At 33.4% G+C, this 20,465-nt stretch overlaps 1 protein-coding gene and 1 long non-coding RNA gene across 9 annotated transcripts in view; one reads left to right on the forward strand and one right to left on the reverse strand.

Moving 5' to 3' along the window:
• Positions 1-20,465, forward strand: part of LOC143047608 (uncharacterized) — a 73,077-nt gene that overhangs the window by 31,048 nt on the left and 21,564 nt on the right. For 4 of the 8 annotated variants that reach the window (XM_076220742.1, XM_076220745.1, XM_076220743.1 and 1 more), the window contains 6 exons: positions 10,479-10,581; positions 11,453-15,334; positions 16,036-17,237; positions 18,296-18,614; positions 19,285-19,415; positions 20,340-20,445. In XM_076220742.1, coding sequence (XP_076076857.1) covers positions 10,479-10,581; positions 11,453-15,334; positions 16,036-17,237; positions 18,296-18,614; positions 19,285-19,415; positions 20,340-20,445 — 5,743 coding nt within the window. The other 4 variants (XM_076220746.1, XM_076220747.1, XM_076220748.1 and 1 more) reach the window with 4 other exon arrangements.
• On the reverse strand, positions 4-3,923 carry LOC143047607 (uncharacterized). The gene is made up of 4 exons (XR_012969608.1): positions 3,810-3,923; positions 2,227-2,331; positions 1,936-1,998; positions 4-1,330 (listed from the first exon to the last, which is right to left on the reverse strand). It is a non-coding gene; the product is annotated as an uncharacterized LOC143047607 (long non-coding RNA).

Below are 20,465 nucleotides of genomic sequence, written 5' to 3' on the forward strand. Positions count from 1 at the left end.
AACTGGTGTCTGTATAAGATTTATTTAAAATAAGTTTTGTTCCTTGTTTTTTTTCTGCAGTTATAAATATATTATCACAGTATCGGCAAGCGTTTTTAAATTTCATCAATCAATGTTGTTAAGATTGATCTTATCAGAATTTGGTCATAAACTGGTTCATAACAATTCAGGAACATGTCTGCTAGGTTACAGGCGCATTTGACGTACATAGATTAAATTTGCAGCTCTATACGAGTTGCATCCATATTTATCAACGGACCATTTAATTATTTGATAAGGTACAGTTGTAATGAAGTGTAGTGTAAAGACTCGAAAATCTCAAATGTCGACCGAGTTGTGACTGGAATGGGCCACCAAATGCTCGTAATTTATCCACGACACCAAAAGAACTCTAAAAAAAATGGATTCAGTCGTAGAACACCAGAAACTGAGTATGCTGAAACGAAATCTAAACAGGTTTTTTGTATTGTTTTAGAAGCTCATACATAGTAAGGACCTTCACATAATGTTTATCTGTGATAGCAATTTACTCTATAGCGTACGGCCTTCTATGTTTTCATTCTCAAGAACTTCCACGTATAGTATTTGCATCATATCACTACCACAAATAAGGCTACGGTGTCTGCTGCTGTGAACACAAAGGCTTTGCTAGTTCTTGATTTTTTTTTTCAATTCCTCCAAACGGGTGCATTTCTTACCCTGTTATTATCGAAATAAGATATGCGAATATCCACAATATTACGATATATTTCTTTCAAAACTATTCCAGACTTTTTGTCGGATTTCTTCCATTTACACCAATTTTTACAATGGGAGAAAATAGCATCTTTGAAATTGACACTTTTCTGTGCATTTTTTTGGTCCTTTTTTCAAACAGAGTTTATAACCTGTCGGTCTTGAACGATGTAGAGGTCCTATGTAATTACATGGCCATAGGGCTTAATATACTCTATATAAACGGCGTTCCGAATAATTTTTGTTGTCAAAAATATTTCCCAAAGCTGACAGATTATCTCTGAAGAAAACAATCGTCGAACAGTCGCCATCTTGTTGTCATGAAAAAAGACATGGTTGAAACAGGCCGAAAAGATTGCAAAGCAAACGGGCTGCAGGTCTTCGGTTCATTTTACACTGCTTTCGTCTTTTCTGTATTTCAAGACGGTAACCTGATCAATTATAGTGTGGACATTTTTTCTATTCATAAAAATGGAACCACGAAAGCATGACTAATGTTTTAGTAGTAAACACAAATTGCCACAAGGAATATTTCTTGGTCAGTTTTTCAAAGGTAAACAAGCAGCATTCATAGCATTGGAAGTATTTCCTGAAACTAAACATGTATAATATATATTCAGATATTAATATTAACATGTTGAATCACTTCTTTTGCTGCTCTATACATGTAGTATATTTGTTTATAAATGCACTTTCCATAGTAAAGTGCAGAGGAGTTTTCAAATATCTTTAATATGTATTCCCCTTTCATGTCATGGTCTTACGATAATACTATTTGCAGATAGCTTATTAATTGAAAAGGAGAAAACACGCATACAAAATATTCAATTTTTTCAACTCCCGAACCGAAACTTTACTTTACATGTATAATATTGTGCGACTGTCGTGACATGCAAGATGTTTAGCTAGCTATAAAATCAGGTTTAACCCACCGGGTTTTCTGCAGAAGAAAATGCTTGTACAAAGTCAGGAATATGATAGTTGTTACTTGTACATTAGTTTGATGTGTTTGAGATTTTGATTTTGCCATTAGCTAAGGGACTTAACGTTTAGAATTTTGCTTTGAGCTTTTATACTGTGCATTTTCACATAACATATGAACACTTCCATACTTTTCTTTTTTTCTATTACATACAATTAACATCAATGAGTATTATTGAAAATACAGGGAGTTCGTGTTAATTCTTGCTAAATACTTGCCTATGGAACATTTTCCATTTGTAATCGTCTATTTACGGTATGTGCTATATCTGCAACGTGAAACTAAAAGTAAAATATAAATATTTTTAGACCAACAACATGAAAAATTCTCAATATGGACCCTTATAATTAAGTTTGACCGAGTTATTTTATTTCTGGTTTTAATTAAAAACGTCCAAATGCGTGCATCAGACGGTTTGTAGTATTTTTTTTCTGCATGTGAATAAACATCAAATCGTGTCGTTTCATAGTTCGGTTTTATGTTTTGACACGATTCTGTGTATTGCTTACCTTAATGTAATTTCCTTTTCTTTCTGCTGCTAAAGTTCGACCAAGAGCTTCCTTCAATCTACATTTGCATGAAGCTACTTTGTTTAACGAAGACTTCCTACGTTCCTAAAAAAATATTTTACGAGAATGATGTTTCTATGTAGAATTTAAAAGTAATCTCCGATTGATTGATTGTTAGTTGCTTAACGTCCAGTGGCAAATATGTCATGCACGTTCAGTTTTCGTCGATGCAACCAACCTCCGACCGTTGAGTTGAAAAGGTGTCTAGCTCCAACTAGATAAATAACAATAAATTAATTTTATATTTCAGAAAGATAAAATCTCTTTGGGACGTGTTTGTTGTCTTTATGCATATTGACACATGTCTTTTAGATATTGAAATAGTGTCAAGACACCAAACTGGAACCTATCTACTAAGTTTGCAGCGATGCGTCAATTAGAGGATGCACGGCTATATATATAGCTAGTCCTATAACTTTTCATAAATGGATGGGGGTGCGCTGACTGACCTAAAGGATGGGGGCGCCTGCTCCAGTCATGCTTCAGTGATTTATAATCATGTTATGATTATCATGATGTCCATTGCAAATAGGAATAACAAAGTACTGATAGGTAACAAAAGTGGATTGGAATGGTGTTTACATTATAAATAATAGTCCAATACAAGAATGTGTCCCTATTGATTTTCTATGTTCACTGGACCTTGAAATTGGGGTCTAACTCTAATTTGGCATCAGTGGCGGATACAGAAATTTTCATAAGTGGGGGCCCGCTCCAGTCACGCTTCAGTGATTCCCTATATAAGCAACCAAGTTTTTTTCCCAAAAAAGCCCCCCCCCCCCCCTAAATCCGCCTCTGCCGCATCAGAATAGAGGGAACATGTGTTCCAAGTTTCAAGTTGATTGGACTTCATCAAAACCTACCTTGTCCACAAAAAAAATTAACATGAAACATACGGACGTCCTCAGACGGAAAAACATAATGCCCTTCCACTATCGTACGTAGGTGGACACAGGCACTTGTTTCTATCAATGGGAAGACCCACTATCAACATATACAATTATTTACACGTTGATAGTGGGTCTTCTCATTGATAGAAACAAGTAGTGCCTGTTGAGTTCGGTCATAAAAACAGACAAAAATGAGCAAATAAATGGAGAACAACCGGAAATGGAATAGTGAATTATATAAGTATAAAAAATACACTTATGCGTGCGGCATTAAAGTGTTCGTGCATTTTAATACCTAAATGAGCACTCATCCAATTACAGTGAAAAATAATAGTAACATCATTTTGACGAGAAATTTTCAGAATAAGCGTCTTTTTCAAAGAAAAAAAATGACCTAAAAATTAATATACAAAAATAAGAACACACTTTAGTCTGCCCATACTAATATTCGTTGACTCTCAAAAAGAAAGAAAGAAAACAAAATATATGTCCAAGTTTGTGTTGCGCGTGAATAAATAGTAACAATCGATGAAATAAAAATTCATTTATATATATGCTATGCTTATGATAAAAAAATAGATGATATAAATGAAAAGTTTAGAAAAATCATTTTATTAAGTATATTACACTTACCTTGTTTTGTAAACTATATGTTTCCTACTTGGTACGTCTGTTACCTTTTGTATCCTATGTAACAGTGATAATATTGTCCGATTTCGCGGGGAATTGACCAGCTAATCTCGTGCAAATCGTTTTCTTTTCGCGCCGAACAGAATTATAGTCAGTTTCAAACTTCATTTCAAAACTGTTTTCAATTATATTTTCGTTCTCGTATTTTTTCTGTTTATTGTCTATAATAATTTATAAAGAATCATATAATACCTCTTTATTTTTGTAAATAGATTTTAAAATTCCAAGTTCCTATCAAAAAGCTAAAATTATACAAAATGTACAATTGTTTGGATTTCAAATACCTGAGATATTTTTCCTAGTATAAGGCCTCTTTTTATTATAATTATAGTCTTTTGTACTAAGTATTATTAGAGGAACAACGCTAAAGAATATACAGACAGGTAACGTGTCTAAGTTTTTATATTTCATTTGAATAACTTGTTTATTTTCTCGATTTGGGGTGTTGTTTGGATTTAGAACCCCTCTCCTCCCCCACCCCAGATTCAGAGATTTTGTGAGAATTCCGACCCATTTCTACATTGCAAATGCCCATAAAAAAATCCTTACTATTCATATTATACATTATCTGGCACTCAACTAGACGGTGTCGCCCGAACTAGACTAAAAAATAGCCATTTCACTCGAGGAATATAGGTGCAAGTGCCTGAGAAAAAAAACCTTGACTCTTTATCATACGACTTTTTATCGGGCATCTGTGATTGGATTACAAAAAAATCTCAGTACTATTATTACTATATATATAATTCATTAAAACTGATTGACAGACCGGCCGTGCGAGGCCAGTAAAAGTTATCAAAGGTACCAGGATTATGATTTAGTACGCCAGACGCGCGTTTCGTCTACATAAGACGCTCATATCAAAATATTTATAGCCAAACAAGTACAAAGTTGAAGAGCATCGAGGATCCAAAATTCCAAAAAGTTGTGCCAAATACGGCTAAGGTAATCTATGCCAGGGATAAGAAAATCCTTAGTTTTTCGAAAAATTCAAAGTTTTGTAAACAGGAAATTTATAAAACTGACCACAGTAAAGCCAGTCAACGTTGTTAAACACTTCCACCATTATAAGTTATATGGTTCGCTACTGAACCCCTACGGATCCATAGAGGGTTAGTAAAATTCATAGGGGTGAGGCCGGAGGGGGTCAGTAGTTAACCGTATAACGAATTTATCGCACGTTAGACTTTTTCTGCTGCGTTTTGTTGAAAAATAAACAATGAAACATAACAACATTAATAGATGACGTCACCATCAATACGTCATGAACCCCCTATGAAATTTACTACCCCCCCCCTTACGGTCTCATAGGGGGTCACCACGTGACGGTGTTAAACCAATCTCAACGTGATAATTTACCCGCGGTGCGATAAAAACACTGACGTATCATCACTATTACATATTTTTTAACATGGATTACGGGTATTCTAGATGGTTCTCCGTATACGTAGTCAAACATATAGATTTTGTCAGATTCGGGAGTGTAGAGCATATGCACCGATGACGTTTTAGGACTTGTTTGCCTGTTTATTGTCGCATACGATTAATTTTTTTTGCAGATCCACAGGCTTTCCCCATGGTTCTTTTATATATTTTAAAATTTGTTCCTAAATCACTGCTAGAACAAAAGAAATGCGTATATCTTTCATCCCCCTTTTTACAAGAAATATTTAAAAATAGATTATGAGTTGGGTTTTTTTTAAAGAAAGAAGGGCGTTATAATACATTGTTTTTGTATCATGCTCAACTTCATAATACATCTTTGGTACAATTAAATACAATAATAGATACAATGTATTACATTACATTACGTGACAATACAATACAATAGAGCAGATTTTTAAGCCAAATTTATGTAAAAAACACAATCACAAACTTGCCTGACATGGGTCATATCAGTTCTAATATGGTGCGCTGGACTTCAGTGACTCACCATTATATAATTGGGATAATTTTATAGTTTAAAACTCGTTTCTTGAACCATTACTGGCACATAACATGGACAAGTAAATTATCTCAGAAATTTTTGTTTAAAAATCTTTGGTTTCTGTAGTCTCTGGTTTCTGCAAGGAGAAGATCGTTTATGATTATATTTTTTTTTTGGGGGGGGACTAAATAACTTGGCCTGCTTTTAGTAAGAGAACTAAAAATAAAGATATTTAAATCAGGATCAAAATAATGCAATGAAACAAAAAGTTCTACAGATCTTATATTTGTATAAATGTTCATGAAAAGCCGACTTAAAAAAAACACCAAAAAAAACCCTTGATTTTCTGTTCTAGACAGCAACCTTATGACAGCCTTGAATAACTAGAAAGACAGCAGAATTGGTTGGTGGACTACATTATGGCATTTTTTTTTTTTTATTTTACAATGCAATAATTTTTAACAGAAGGTACTAAAAAACATCGTGCCGAGTCACTAAAATCCACTTGCTAAAATCGTGCGCAGTATTCTTGAATATACTTAGTTCAAAATGTTCAAATTATTTGTACTAAAAGTTATTTTCCAATTAATTATTAATGTTTTTAAAGGAATCTGTAAATGCATTGTATGTACTAATTCTCTATTGATTTAGAATTGTTGTTTTCAAGGATAATGCATAGATCAGTTTTCAAATGAATCGATCTGGCACTATCTTTACGTGTCCTTATTTCATTCGGGTTCGCAGGACTTAATTTTGGTTCACCATATAAACAATAAAGCGCTTATGTGATTACGAATTTAGCGGACAACTTGTGAGGATTTTGTGGTAAAAACTTACTTTTGGTTGATAAAATGTTAATTTACTTCTTGTCATGCACCTGTTTCTATTTAAATACAATATAGCTCGATGTTATTTCACTGTACGAGGTAAAAGTTAATGCAAAATATGCACGACTCTTCGAATTTAAAGAATATTTGTAACCCCCCTTATTTTAATGTAGGAATGAATGAGTGGAGCCACTGAAGGGGGAAAAACGTGGGTAAAAACTAAATCAAAGATATTTTTTTTCAAATTTTCAATTTATATTTCAATGAGTTTCATTCACGTCTCCTTATATTAAAACCGTCTTTCCTTTCACGCTCAATTTTACTAGATACTTGACAAATATTCGTGAATTGTGTGCAGATTTTCACTTTGTGAATATTTTTGTTTTTAAAATAAACTATTAGTGACTATTCAAGTCTCATTTAAGTTAATTTTAGCACTTTTACTTCATTTTTTACACTTCAATGAGTTGAAAGACGTCAATGAGAAAAGTTCCCATACTTTTTCAGTCAGAATGTTTGTTATTTCTTACCAGGAATATGACAGTCGTTACATGTTTCTTGTTTGATGTGTTGGAGCATTTGATTTTACCATTTGCTTAGGGACTTTCAGTTTTGAACTTCCCTCAGAGTTTGGTATTTTTGTTATTTTACTTTTTGAAAATCATGGTAAATAAAGCAATTTACGCAGATTGACAATAGATCAACCGACATAACACATTCTTTAAAAAAAAGGATTAAAAAATTGTCTTGAATCCATCATGCATTCAATAGAATCAGACAACACAGTACCACTTTTTTGTGTCATTGACATCATTTTATATGCTGTAACAAATTTCCTTTTACAGAAAATCTACTTTCACTTTGATAAAAGACTATAAATTACTATATATTATAAATATGAAAGTTAAAAAGGCAATGGTAAAAAATTTGTAAATAACTGTGAAAATCATGCTTTTGTAACAACCTTATTTAAATTTAATCTATAAATAAATGGTCACATAAATATTTAATGATCTACTGTGATAGCTTTTGTGGTCTGTGCATTTTTTTACACTCTTTGGCATATCACCAAGTGCTTTCTCTGAAAAGTGTTGCATATCGAACTAAGTTTGTCATTTTTGTGGGATATTACATGTATATTAGATGTAAGCTTTTAAACTTTTCAATAAAATTTGATCATTTTATTCAAGCCTTTCACATGTTTCCTGAATGTTTTATTTCAAAAATGAGGTTATACATAACAAATTAAAATTATATCCTATTAGCTTATGATCTATGACTATGTGTTGAAATAAAATGATTTGTGATGTCATTGATGTTAAAAATTGTCCTTCTTCATGCATGATGCAACTATAAAACTTGATAAATATTAGATGAGCAAATGATGAGACCAGTTGATTAAAAATTATGGTTGGTTCTGTAACTTCAGAATTTTGAATTTACATGTACATGTACAATGTATTTATCATATACATTTGTTGTATATATGGAGGTGTTCCACTACCAGTGCCAATTTACGTATTTTTATTTTTCAGTTCTGTTAAGAATGGGAGGTGTTTATGCCAAGCTGTTTAATCAAAACATACCAAATGTAAACAGTTTTGTACATGTAATTGTTTATAAATGAATGTCACGAAATTTCCATAAAATCCCACTCACCCGTACTTTGTTAGTGCTAGAACATGCAAAATGTATCATTAGGCTCTTGTAACTTGAAATTGAGGGAAAATTGTAACAAGAAAATCTGGAATTCTGTGATTAGATAATTGTTGCAAGTACAAAAAAATGAAACAGTTGAATACACATCTGGCTGCATGTGGGTGGAAACAACGTTACGTTCTAGCACTACTTCAAAAACACTGCTTATATTGACGTCTTACCATATGATCTATTATGACATTCATTATAAACCTGCGCTTCTAGCTTTTTAGAGCTTTCCTAAGCTTTATTTACTGTGTTAATGTGATTTGAATTTTCTGATCATGCTGATGGCACCATTAATATTATTTAATCTCAGGATATTTGTTCATAAACACAATCAAGTGTAGGGACTCATACCTCATAGTTCTTTTCTGATACTTGTACATGTGGTCCCACTTAAAACAAAAAACAAGGGGCTGGGCCACATAGAATATCTCTATGGTAAACCTTTTTAGAACCGTAGCTTTTTTATTTATGACTGATTTGTGTGTCAACTTTATAATCCTTGCCATTCTGTGTTCAAGTTCAAGTTTTGCAGCTCTAAAAACTTTAAATAAAATTGAGAATGGAGATGGGGAATATATGTCAAATAGATAACAACCCGACCAAAGAGGAGATAACAGCCAAAGGTCACCAATGGGTCTTCTACACACCAAGAAAATCCTGCACCATGTGCACTGGAGGTGGGCTTCACAAAACAAAAATGTGTACTAGTTCAGTGAAATTGGACGTCAAACAAATCTCCAAAATATACGAATAAACTAATTAAAAAACATATAAGATTAACAAAATTTTACAAAAGCCAAAGGCTCCTGACTTGGGACAGGCGATAAAATGCGACAGGGTTAACATGTTTTGTGAGAAATCAACACTTGGGCATTGTTACATGTGTTAAGTGTTTACCTTATTATATATTCTTTACCGTGTTTTAATGACAATCTTAGATCACAGCACTAACATTCTAAACCTCCTTAATAGAATGAGGGCTATCATATTAAAATCTAGGAGTAATCTCAGATGGTATGTGCATTGTACATTGTAGGTCTAAAAGCTTAACTAATTAAACAATGCTAATTATTTATTTGTTTTGAATGAAAATAAATTATTAAAAATTAATAGTGTAAATTTGTGTCAAAGTTCAATCATTATGCACAAATCTGCAATCAGTTATTATACATGTGTATAACCCATTGAATGATACTTATGAATCTACAGCATTTTTTGCATGGTCAGCTTAACTTATACCATACTACATGATGAACCACACTATACATTATTGCTTCAATTTGCTTGTTGCACTCACTGGCATGCTTTAGTCAGAAGTAATACTGAATGTGAGATATATTTAAATGTATGCTTTAAACTGCCAATTAGTCATTTAAAGCTAATTCATTATGATGTGTACATGTAGAGTAAAACCAGTTAAACGTTTCAATAAAAAAATAAGGACTGTGACAAACTGTATAAAAGTGAGATGATGTTTATACATTGTATCATTGCCAATGAAACTAATATTGACATAATGTGGATATAAACAGCTAATCTCTAGGTCCCTATATCATGTATATGATGTATATTTTAACGGTCTACAACACATAAACCATATATTTTCATAAGAAAAACACAGGCTTATTATAATTTGTTTTGCAAAAAAGTTATCAGTGCCTGAGCATGCAGAATGAGGCTTGAAATAAAACAGCTGGAAAGTAAACAAATATGAAGTTGACAAGCATTAAAAACAAAAAATTAAAAAAAACTTGACAAAATACAGTTAAGGCCATCTTTGCGTAGGGGTGAAAAAACCTTAGTAAAGCCAATAATTTGTAAACAAAAAATAAACAGAATTTGTCTGTTTCATTATTGATCATTGATATTTTATGTAAACACAGGTGTTCACACCTTCAGGCTTTTGATACCATCAGGTCCAATTCATTCAAACTTAATTATTGAAAATGTCTGTTAAAGAGTATTGAACCTTTAAATGTGTAGTAAACATAATCCAAAAAAAATGATACCCCACAAATGTTGAAATAACAATGAATCCACAGTACACATTGAACATTGAAATGGGTCACTAACAAAAGTCATTTATTACAAAATTTATATCCTGATTCTTGATTCGTCTAATTTTTAAACATCTAATTTATTTTATTGTAGACTGTAAAAGAAAAAGAAGATGTGACGGACACGGCTGGAATGTCAAATGATCAAGTATCTGAAGATAGTGTTGAAGATGAATGTACTGGAAGACCACCTCCAGGTATCAGCTCATGTCATGTATTTTATTATGGGAGTCTCATTGGGGGTTCTGATCCCTGATCCTGCTTACTGTTTTGTCAGATTCCCGTATTCCACCTGCACTTTGTACTTAAGCAATTCTCATTTTTTTGTAATTTCCTGTGTCCCGCTAGACTTCATTTCTCGTTTTCACAGCACAATAATTTGACTTTCACGTGTCACGCTTACTAAAAATCGGCAATTTCGCATCCCGCTTAAGACCCCAATGGGACCCACTATTATGCCCCTGCCATTACATTATCAAACTTTTACGCAATGCTTAAATACCATAAAACACAGATCAATTTTGAATTTTAATGGCATCACTTTAACCGTTCTAGAGTTATGCCCCTTTATAGCGATTTATGCAAGTGGGGGCATCATCCAATGTCCATGATGTCTCATATAAATAAGAAGATGTGGTATCGAGTGCCAATGAACCAACTCTACATCCAACATGGGTGATAATTGCAATATACTAAGTAAAAAAATTCTGAATGTCTAAGGGACATATGTAACTAAGCCATTAAACATAATTTACTTATGCAAGTAATTAAAATACATTTGTATAAGTACCTTACAAATTTACTTATATAAATATAGTAATATATACTTCTTGAAATAAATAAAAATAACTTGTAAGTAGTACCCCTGACTGACAATAATTTCTAAAATTACAGTTACTCAATATGAATTATTGTTCACATCACTGATTTTCAAAATAGTGAACATAAAGCCAACATGATTTATATTGCATAGGTTGTTGACAAATTCATTTTGCTAAATAGAGCATAGTTTGCAAAAACATTTTTTTATCATTTGATTAAGAACACATTGTTTTTGTTTGATTGCAGATAAACAAAAGATGGATACCAGATCAAAACCATGGCTTAAGGACATAAGAAAGTCGGGTAATAAAACTCTGTTTGGAAAAACTGGAATTCAGATCAGATTGCCAGGTTCTAGAAATGATAAAGGCCAATGTAACACGAAAAAAAGGACAAATCCTGTAGAAAGTTCCGATGATACAGATGACACTGTAACTTATCATGAAGAAAAAAACTTGACGAAGAATGATGAACCTAAAAAGTGTGCTGGTATACGAAGAAATTCCTCGTCTGCGTCAACAGAGTGTGAAGTGGTTGAATCTACAGCTCCTACTAAAAAAAATAAAAAAATCAGGAAAAAGAAATCTCGAATAAAATCAAGTGATGATGAAAGTTCTTCAGAGAGTGAAGATGAGGAAGAGCAGAAGAAAAAAGTTAGCAAAAAGAAAAACTCATCGGGCAAGGCCTCTTCTAAGGTCATTCATATATCTTCAGAGGCAACGGAAACTGACGATGCTGCACATCTCGTGCACAGGGACAAAGGGAAAAGAAAAAGGCAACTGTCAGGGCCATTTGATACACATTCAAAAATGTGTTCCAGTAAAAAATTGAAAAGTATACTAGAAGAATCTACAGAGGATTCATCTGAAACTAAATGGGTTACTTTGAAAAACAATTCCAAGTCAAACAACCCAGCGCATAAACGCAAATCAGGTGATATTGACCATAGCTCTTCGTCAGAATCAGAAATCATGAAGAAAAGAAAATCTCAGAAGAAATCAGGTAGCAAAAAGAAAAGCAATGCAATGACCCCTGAGTTAACCTTGAAATTTTCCTCCGATGATGAAGAATTACCTCCCCTTGTTAGGCCAAGGAAGAGACATAGTAGTGACAGCTCTACAAGATCAACACAGAGCAATGCCTCCACAGTGGCATACAGTCATTCTCAAGTGAAAGGGGAACAGATGGAAAATTCTTTTCCAATTCTTGATCCTGAATATCAAAATATTTCTTCTGGCAATGAAAATGAAGATTCTGGTGCGGATTCAGACACCCCACTTAAATTGATCATGCTAAAGCGAAACTCATCGTCAGAAACAAAACAGAGCAATAACTCTGATGAAAACGAATCAGAGTTACTGTTTTCCCAAATCCCCACAAAAGACCAGGGTAAGAAAGATACAGGAGAAAGGGGTAGAAAGGAAAGAGCATTCTCTGCCTATACTCAAGAGGAAGATGAAATATTTGTGATTGATTCTGACGAAAATTTTTACTCCAGCATGTCACAGCAAAATTTAACAATTGATTACAATGACAAACCAGATGCTGAAAATGATGAGGATGAACGAGTTAGTTTTTTCCTTGATGGGGAAGATGCTGTTGATACTATACCTGTAAAAATTGAAAGTCCTGAGCTGCCCCTTGATTTTGACTGGTTGAAAGAGAAAGTTGAAGCACGAGAAGGGACGAAAGAATGCTACGACATGAATACTCAAGTTGTTACTCCTATCAAGGTAGAAAATGTAGAAAAAGACAATTATGATGCTGATACGCAAATTATTAGTGACGATTCAGATGAAGATTTCTTTGAGGCTGCAACTCAGATTCCAAATAAAAACACAACTGACATTAAAGTTAAAAATGGGTATGAAACAGGTTCAGAAACTGAGGACTATTATGATGCGGCAACTCAACTTCCTGACCGCAATGTCAAAAATAAGTCTTCCAGGGAAAAAAATGTTCGTCTAGCAGACACTGAAAAAGCTGTGGAAGACTTTTACCATGCACCAACTCAACTTTCTGTTGACAATATAAAGAATAAGTCTAGCAGGGTAGAAAAAGTTCATTCATTAGATACTAAAAAAGCAATGGAAGACTTTTACAATGCAAGTACTCAAGTAGCAATTATTGATTGTGATGACTTTGAATCAGATGACAGTGAATTGTTTCAGGCAGCAACACAAGTTTCAGGTATTAAAGATGAAGGAAGCTCAAGTTATGACAGAACAAACAAGAAAGTTAAAAAGGAGATGGATAAAGAGGACTATTACAATGCTCAAACTCAAGTTTTTAATGATTCTGAGAAGAAATTACCAATAAGAAGAAAAAGCTTTGATTTGGATAATTTTGATGAACAATTCGAAAAAGGCAAGAATTTGAAAATCAACAGAAGGCAAAGTTTAAATGAGTCAAAACCAGAAAGGTTTATAAAAAGAGAGAGTAAGGATCTATATGATGCCAACACACAAATTGATAGGACTAATAAACATTCTGTCGTACAGCGCTTGAGCGATGAAGGCTGTGTTGTCGAACACATAAAGGAAACAAAGGTCATTGTTAAAAAACAATTTTCCACGCCGTTAGAAGCACAGAAATATCTTAAAGAATATAATTCATCAGAAGACTTGTATGGTGATGATACTGAAGAGTATGATTGGCAGAAAGGTAACAAACCAACAACAAAAAAGAAGCCAGTATATTACGACGCTAATAAGGATGATACAAAAGTTGTAGGCGATGTTTATGACATTAATACTCAAATTGATCGTACCAAAATGGAGGCAAAAGAAGAATTTGATCCATATGCTGCAGCAACTCAGGTAGTTAAACCTGAGGTGATCGATATTTCTGATGATGAAAATGATACTGATCTGTACAACTGTGCTACGCAGGCCGAATCTAAATTTGAAGCAGAAGAGAGTTCCGTCAGTGAAGTTAAGGACAAAAAACTGAAGAATAGCATATTATCAAGTGGTATACAACAAATATCAAGCAAACTTAGTTTTGGCCTACCAAAAAATGTTATGGATGCTATGTCACAAATGGAATCGCAGAATCGCTGCAATATTTACGACATGGCAACGCAGGTCCAAAACCATGACGAAAATGAAACTGAGAGTGATCAGGAAATATATGCCGCTGCCACTCAATTTGAAATTTCATGCGATGAAACCAGCAAGACGAACGATATTTATAATGACCAAACTCTGGCCGACAATGTAGATGAAGATAGCCAAAACTGCTACAATGAAATGACGCAAGTTGAGACTCCCCAAAGACAGTCCAAAAAGGAACCAAGAAATGTCTTTAACACAATGACACAAGTTGATAACACTGATGATGTTTGTGAAGCATTTGATCCATATAGTGCACAGACTCAAGGGGACAATGTTCAAATGTTAAGTTCAGAAGACGAAATCTATGAACAGGCTACACAAGTTAATTTAACTGTTGCCGTAAGTGATGATGAAGATTCTGTGAAAAGTGATGATGATGGAAGCAATCAACAAGAAGATAACAATTGTGTATATGTAGCAATGCTGGATGATGATGTTGATGAAAATGTCAATGAAAACCAAAAGGACAGATCTGTGAGTCCAGTTGAGACTAACGATGGTTACATTGCTATGTTAGATGAGGTAGATGAAGCTCCACGACCAGTTATTGATACTCATAGTACCTCCGTTTCAAAATCAAAAGAGAATAAAACTCCTAAGAAAGACAAAACTTATGTAAAGCACACAATGTTGAAAAAAGTTTCAAGTGAAGAAAAGAAAACTATGGAATGTTCACCGAAAAAACCTAAGACATCGAAGGAGAAAAGAGAGAGTTTCCAGTTAGAAAAAGAAAAATTTTATTCTCAAAAACCAAGTAAAAAGCGGGACTCCAATTCACCAGAGATTACTAATGATATTGACATTGTTGAAGAAAATACTAGTCAGTGGTTATCTAAGCAACAGAAAAGTAATGAAACTGAGAAAGTCAAAAGGCATAGAGAAACTAAACCATATTCTGCTGCAGACAATAGCTTGGATGGAAAGATTAGGGCTGCTAAAAATAGAATGGTGGAGAGAAAGAAGCAAACTATACAACCCCAACCTGTCAAAAGAAAACATTTATTTGTTGAAGGTAAATATGGTTCCATATATTTTTCATGCATTATATATGGAAAGGGGAATTTTATGAGTAAAAAGAATATTCTGAAATTTTGAGATATCATAAATGTCATTCTTTAATGATCATAAAATTGAGAATGGAAATGGGGAATGTGTCAAAGAGACAACAACCTGACCATAGAACAGACAACAGCAGAAGGTCACCAACAGGTCTTCAGTGCAGCGAGAAATTCCCGCATGTTTATTTCTCTTTCAATTTTGGGATCCTAACCTCCAGATTAGGTATATAACACATGGATGTATTTGAAATATCCATGATTTCATTCCGTCAGGCGTCTTACGATATATCAATTCCACACAAAATTCATCAAACATTGCCCTAAAATCGCCTGAACACGCATAACATTTTTGCCACTGGTTGTTAAGCAACCAACAATCAATCAATTAACCATTAAATAAAAAAATCACTTTAAAAAACAGAAACAATACAAACATTGAAACAAAACTAAAAAGGAAGTTCAAAATTTAGAAACTATTCTCCAAAACAGTGGTCCTGAAATGCTGCTGTTGCAATCTATGCCTGGGGTAAAAAAAACACTTTCTAACTTGTGGAGTTTCTTATGGAAAATATTATATATTTTGTTGTATGAATATTTGTCAGCCATTTTGAATATGACACTGATACTCAACTTGATTTCTTCTTTGGTATTTTAGGTGCAAGTGATGTTTCTGATGTAACTCTCCCTGATGAAAAAGAGATCCTAGCTAAACAGTTACCATTACTGGAATTTCCACGAGCAAAGGGGGCACAGAGCAGTCAGGAAGATCAGCAAACAACCAAAGAAAATCAGAAAAAAGATAATATAACTTCCGAGAAGACGGATAAAAGTAGAAGGGGAGATAATCGCAGTCATTCTCAGTCGGATAGACATGAAAGGTCATCATCTAAACACAAACATCGTCATAGCTCATCACAAAGTTCTGGTCACAGAAAAGAAAGAGACTCTAAAGATCAGAGAGATAAGAGGTCAGGTGACAAGGATCCGAAGTCACATGACAAGGATCAGAAATCACATGACAAGAGACAGGAGTCACATGACAAGAAAAAAGATCACAGATCATCTAGTAGGTCTTCTGATAAGAAGGATGAGAAGTCATCTGAAAAATCCAAATCGTCAGAAAAGTCAAAGGAGAGAGAATCTTCAAGGAGATCTTCAGGCAAAAGTAGTCATCATTCGTCTTCTCAAAAGGAAAAAGATGAATCATCGAAGAAAGATGAGACAAAGAAAGATGACAAAGATAAGACAATCATGAAAAGGATTCCAAAGTTGTCTGAAACTGCAAAGAAAGAGAAAGAAAAAGAAATAGTAACAAAATCACCATTATTAGCAACAAACCTAGATTCACAAATTTCTGGGGATTTTATGTCAAAAATTGGCTTGAGTAATATGAAGATCACATCACGAGTCAGAACACCAAGCCGTGAAGAATCGGAACAAAGAACAGAAAGTCTGATGGAGGCATCAACTTCAGAGGTCAGCATCAATAATAATTCTCCCGAGAAGACGACAGTAAGAATATCAATGTACAGAGAAAGAGATCTTGAAATTGTATCAACAGGAATTCTAGAAACAACATCTCCGACTGAAACACATGAGAAAACACCCAAATCAATTCTGCGTATAGTAGGATCAGAGAGCAAACGTCTAAATGTTCAGTTTAGGATACCAGCATATTCTCAGTCTGCAGAGAATACGCATAGAGGAGTTGATTGGGACAATAGGAAAGCCAGGTTTAACACACATTTTCCTGATGGACTACCAAAACTACCTGGGGAAAATGAAAATGAACCAGTTACACAGCAACCAGTCACTAGCTCTGTAAACCTGATGAAAAAACTACCTCTCAATTTACAGGTATGTTATATGAGGGGGACTGGACCTTTTTCGGGATGTCGGGGTCAGTGTTTTTACGATCAGTATTTTGGGATTGACCCTTTCGGGATCCAGGATTTCTTTTTTCGAATTTCAGGATGTCAGGATTTAATTTTTTTTAAATTGGGGACCTGGGGAATTCATGATTTTAAGCCCGGGATTGCGGGATTAGGACTCCTCCAATCATGGATATTTGAATTTGTTTAAAATTTTGCTAACATTTGCATACATGCTTAAAGAAAAAAATGTATTTAATTTGAACTTTTGAATGAAAGGTTTGCCTTTAACCTTGGAATTCATCAAAATTGGTATCCCAAAACTTAAATTTAATCCACATGACTTTCCATTGAATTCAATAGGAAGAGAGAAAATTTTAAGTCAATCCCCATGTCATCAGTCATCAGCATTTAGTGATTTTTGACCAACTAAAAATTAACTTTACAAAAAAAAAAAAAATTGCAGACATTATTTTTAAAGTACATGAAGTAATCCGATTTCATATACATGCATTCACATTGATGTCTGTCTATATAAAAATAAGGAGAGGTGGTGTGCATTCCATTTAAACAACTCTCCACCATGAGACCAAATTACAAAGATCTTAGCAATTATATAGGTCACTGTGTATTATTGAAAAAAGAAGTAAAAAACCTATAGTATATACACTAGCGGGACGGCTGCAGTGCAGGCGATTTGGTGTCACGATATCTCAGTAGCATGGGTTCGAATCCCGGTGAGGGAAGAACAAAAAATTTGCAAAAGAAAATTTACAGATCTAACATTGTTGGGTTGATGTTTAGACGAGTTGTATATACTTATAGTATGTATAGTCATAAAAATTCAGACAAGAAAACTTTAAATGGCCTCATTCCAATGTACAAAAAATCAAATATAACAGACATGAAACAATGACAACCACTAAACAACAGCTGGCTACTGAATTGGGACGGGCTTGTAAAGATTATTTTTATTTACATGTATGCATATTTACAATGTATTTGTTGACTAAATATTTAAATGCATTAATTTTCTCTTTTTAGGCTGCAAAGGCAAAACCTCTAACAACACAGAATCAAAATTCAACAATTACTTATCAACCACCTCCTGGTGCTTATTCAAGTACCAGTCAACAGATACCAGTAGCAACTGTTCCCACACCATCTACTTACCAGCAACATAGAAACAGAGCTGCCCACTATAATAATTCAAGACCGTCTTCTGCTCATCAGCAGGTTGATAGGGTACCAGTTCCTCTTTTCAAACAGGGAAGCAGTCCTATTGCTGATCTGAGTATTTTAGACTTGAATTACTTCTTTGTGAAGATATTGAAGTGGAATGCAAGCTGGTTTGATGAATATGGTGAGAATTTTAATAAAGATCAAATATATATATATATTAATAATTTAATTTTGGATGTAACACGTCTTCCGATTGGTTGACATTGTTTTGTTGATCAGCTCATAGACATTATTCTGTCATGTGACCGTGGCGTCATCAATGTTTTGTCATACATTACTCCGGTTTAAAATAGAATTGAAAATTAAATTATAAAAAATGACTAATATTTTTCTGTCTATTCGAAATAAAATAAAGAATGTGGTGCACACTTTAGAATAACCCGCTACGCAGGTTATTCAGTGTTCACCACATTTTGATGTTATTTCTTCATAGACAGAAAAAAATATTACAGTCATTCCTTAAATATTAAACTATCAGTAGAATTTTATGTTATGTACCAGACATTGTCATATATATAAAAAGATCATTTGAATATAAAAAAGAAGATATGGTATGATTGCCAATGAGATAACTCTCCACAATAGCCAAATTACACAGAAATTTACAACTATTGGTCACTGTATGGCCTTTAACAATTAGCAAAGCTCATACTAGTACTGCATAGTCATTTATAAAAAGCCCTGCAATATAGAAAGCTTAGCTACATAGATAGTAATAGCAGATTTGATAATAGAATAAGTTCGTTTTGTGTGTAATGGTAAAAATAAATCTATTATTTTTATCGTTGTAGAAAAACATCAGACAGCGCCTCCAGATGTTGAAGAAGCGTATCCTGTTTCACATCTCTTAGACTCTTATGACAGTTACGAAGATTATTTCAAAACTTTATTCCCCCATCTTTATCTGGAAACATGGGAAACAGTAAGTTTTTTTTTTTGTTTTTTTTTAAGATTTATATATATTTTATTGAAATATTTACATTTGTTAGTTTAAAACATCGATTACCGGTACCTTATCCCGGCTTCGTTAACATTAGTAATGATATTTATATATACAGGAGTTAGTGGTTGTTAGTAATATTCATTAAATACATATATAATAAACCGGTATAAATACATGTAAGTTAAAAGCTAACAAAATAAAGATGGTTCAACATAAATGTCTAATATACATGTAACAAACAAAAAATAAACAATTCTTCATAAATGAGATATTAGATGGGAAACAGTAAGTTGTCACAAATTTTTTTTAGCTGGTTCTCGGTTAACTTTTATGGTTTATTCTGTTAAATTCAAGCAGATTCCAGTTTATTTTTTTAAAGCAATGTAGTGAAAAGAAAGAAGAAATTTTTAGTGAAGCATTTTTTTTGTTTTAATTATCAGTATATATCTGATATTGAATAAAAATAACATATTAATATGGATGAGATAAAAATATTAGTATTGAAAATATTAAGAGCACTCTCTACATTATCAATAACAATCATGACGTAAACAAACACCTCCCAGAATCAATTTTTATGCCCCATTTATGGGCATTATGTTTTCTGGTCTGTGCCTCCTTCTGTTCGTTCGTCCTTCCATTTGTTCATCCATCTGTCCCATTTCAGGACAAAGTTTTGGTTAAAGTTTTTGGTCGAGGTAGTTTTTTGATGAAGTTGAAGTCCAATCAACTTGAAACTTAGTAACATGTTCCTTATGATATTATCTTTCTAATTTTAATGCCAAATTAGAGATTTTATCCCATTTTCATGGTCTACTGAACATAGAAAATGATAGTGCAAGTGGGGAATCCGTGTATTATGGACACATTCTTGTTTGTTTTATTTTATTTTTTATATTTCAGTGTGTGAGGTCTTGGCAAGAGTCAAAGGGAAGAAGGAGATCAGTTGACATTGTGTTTACTCGCGTTCATAAACCATGTGACAAGATGTTCACATATACTTTTACTGGTAAATATACTACATGTACT

Source organism: Mytilus galloprovincialis, chromosome 10 (genome assembly GCF_965363235.1).
Source record: "Mytilus galloprovincialis chromosome 10, xbMytGall1.hap1.1, whole genome shotgun sequence".
NCBI lineage: Eukaryota > Metazoa > Mollusca > Bivalvia > Mytilida > Mytilidae > Mytilus > Mytilus galloprovincialis.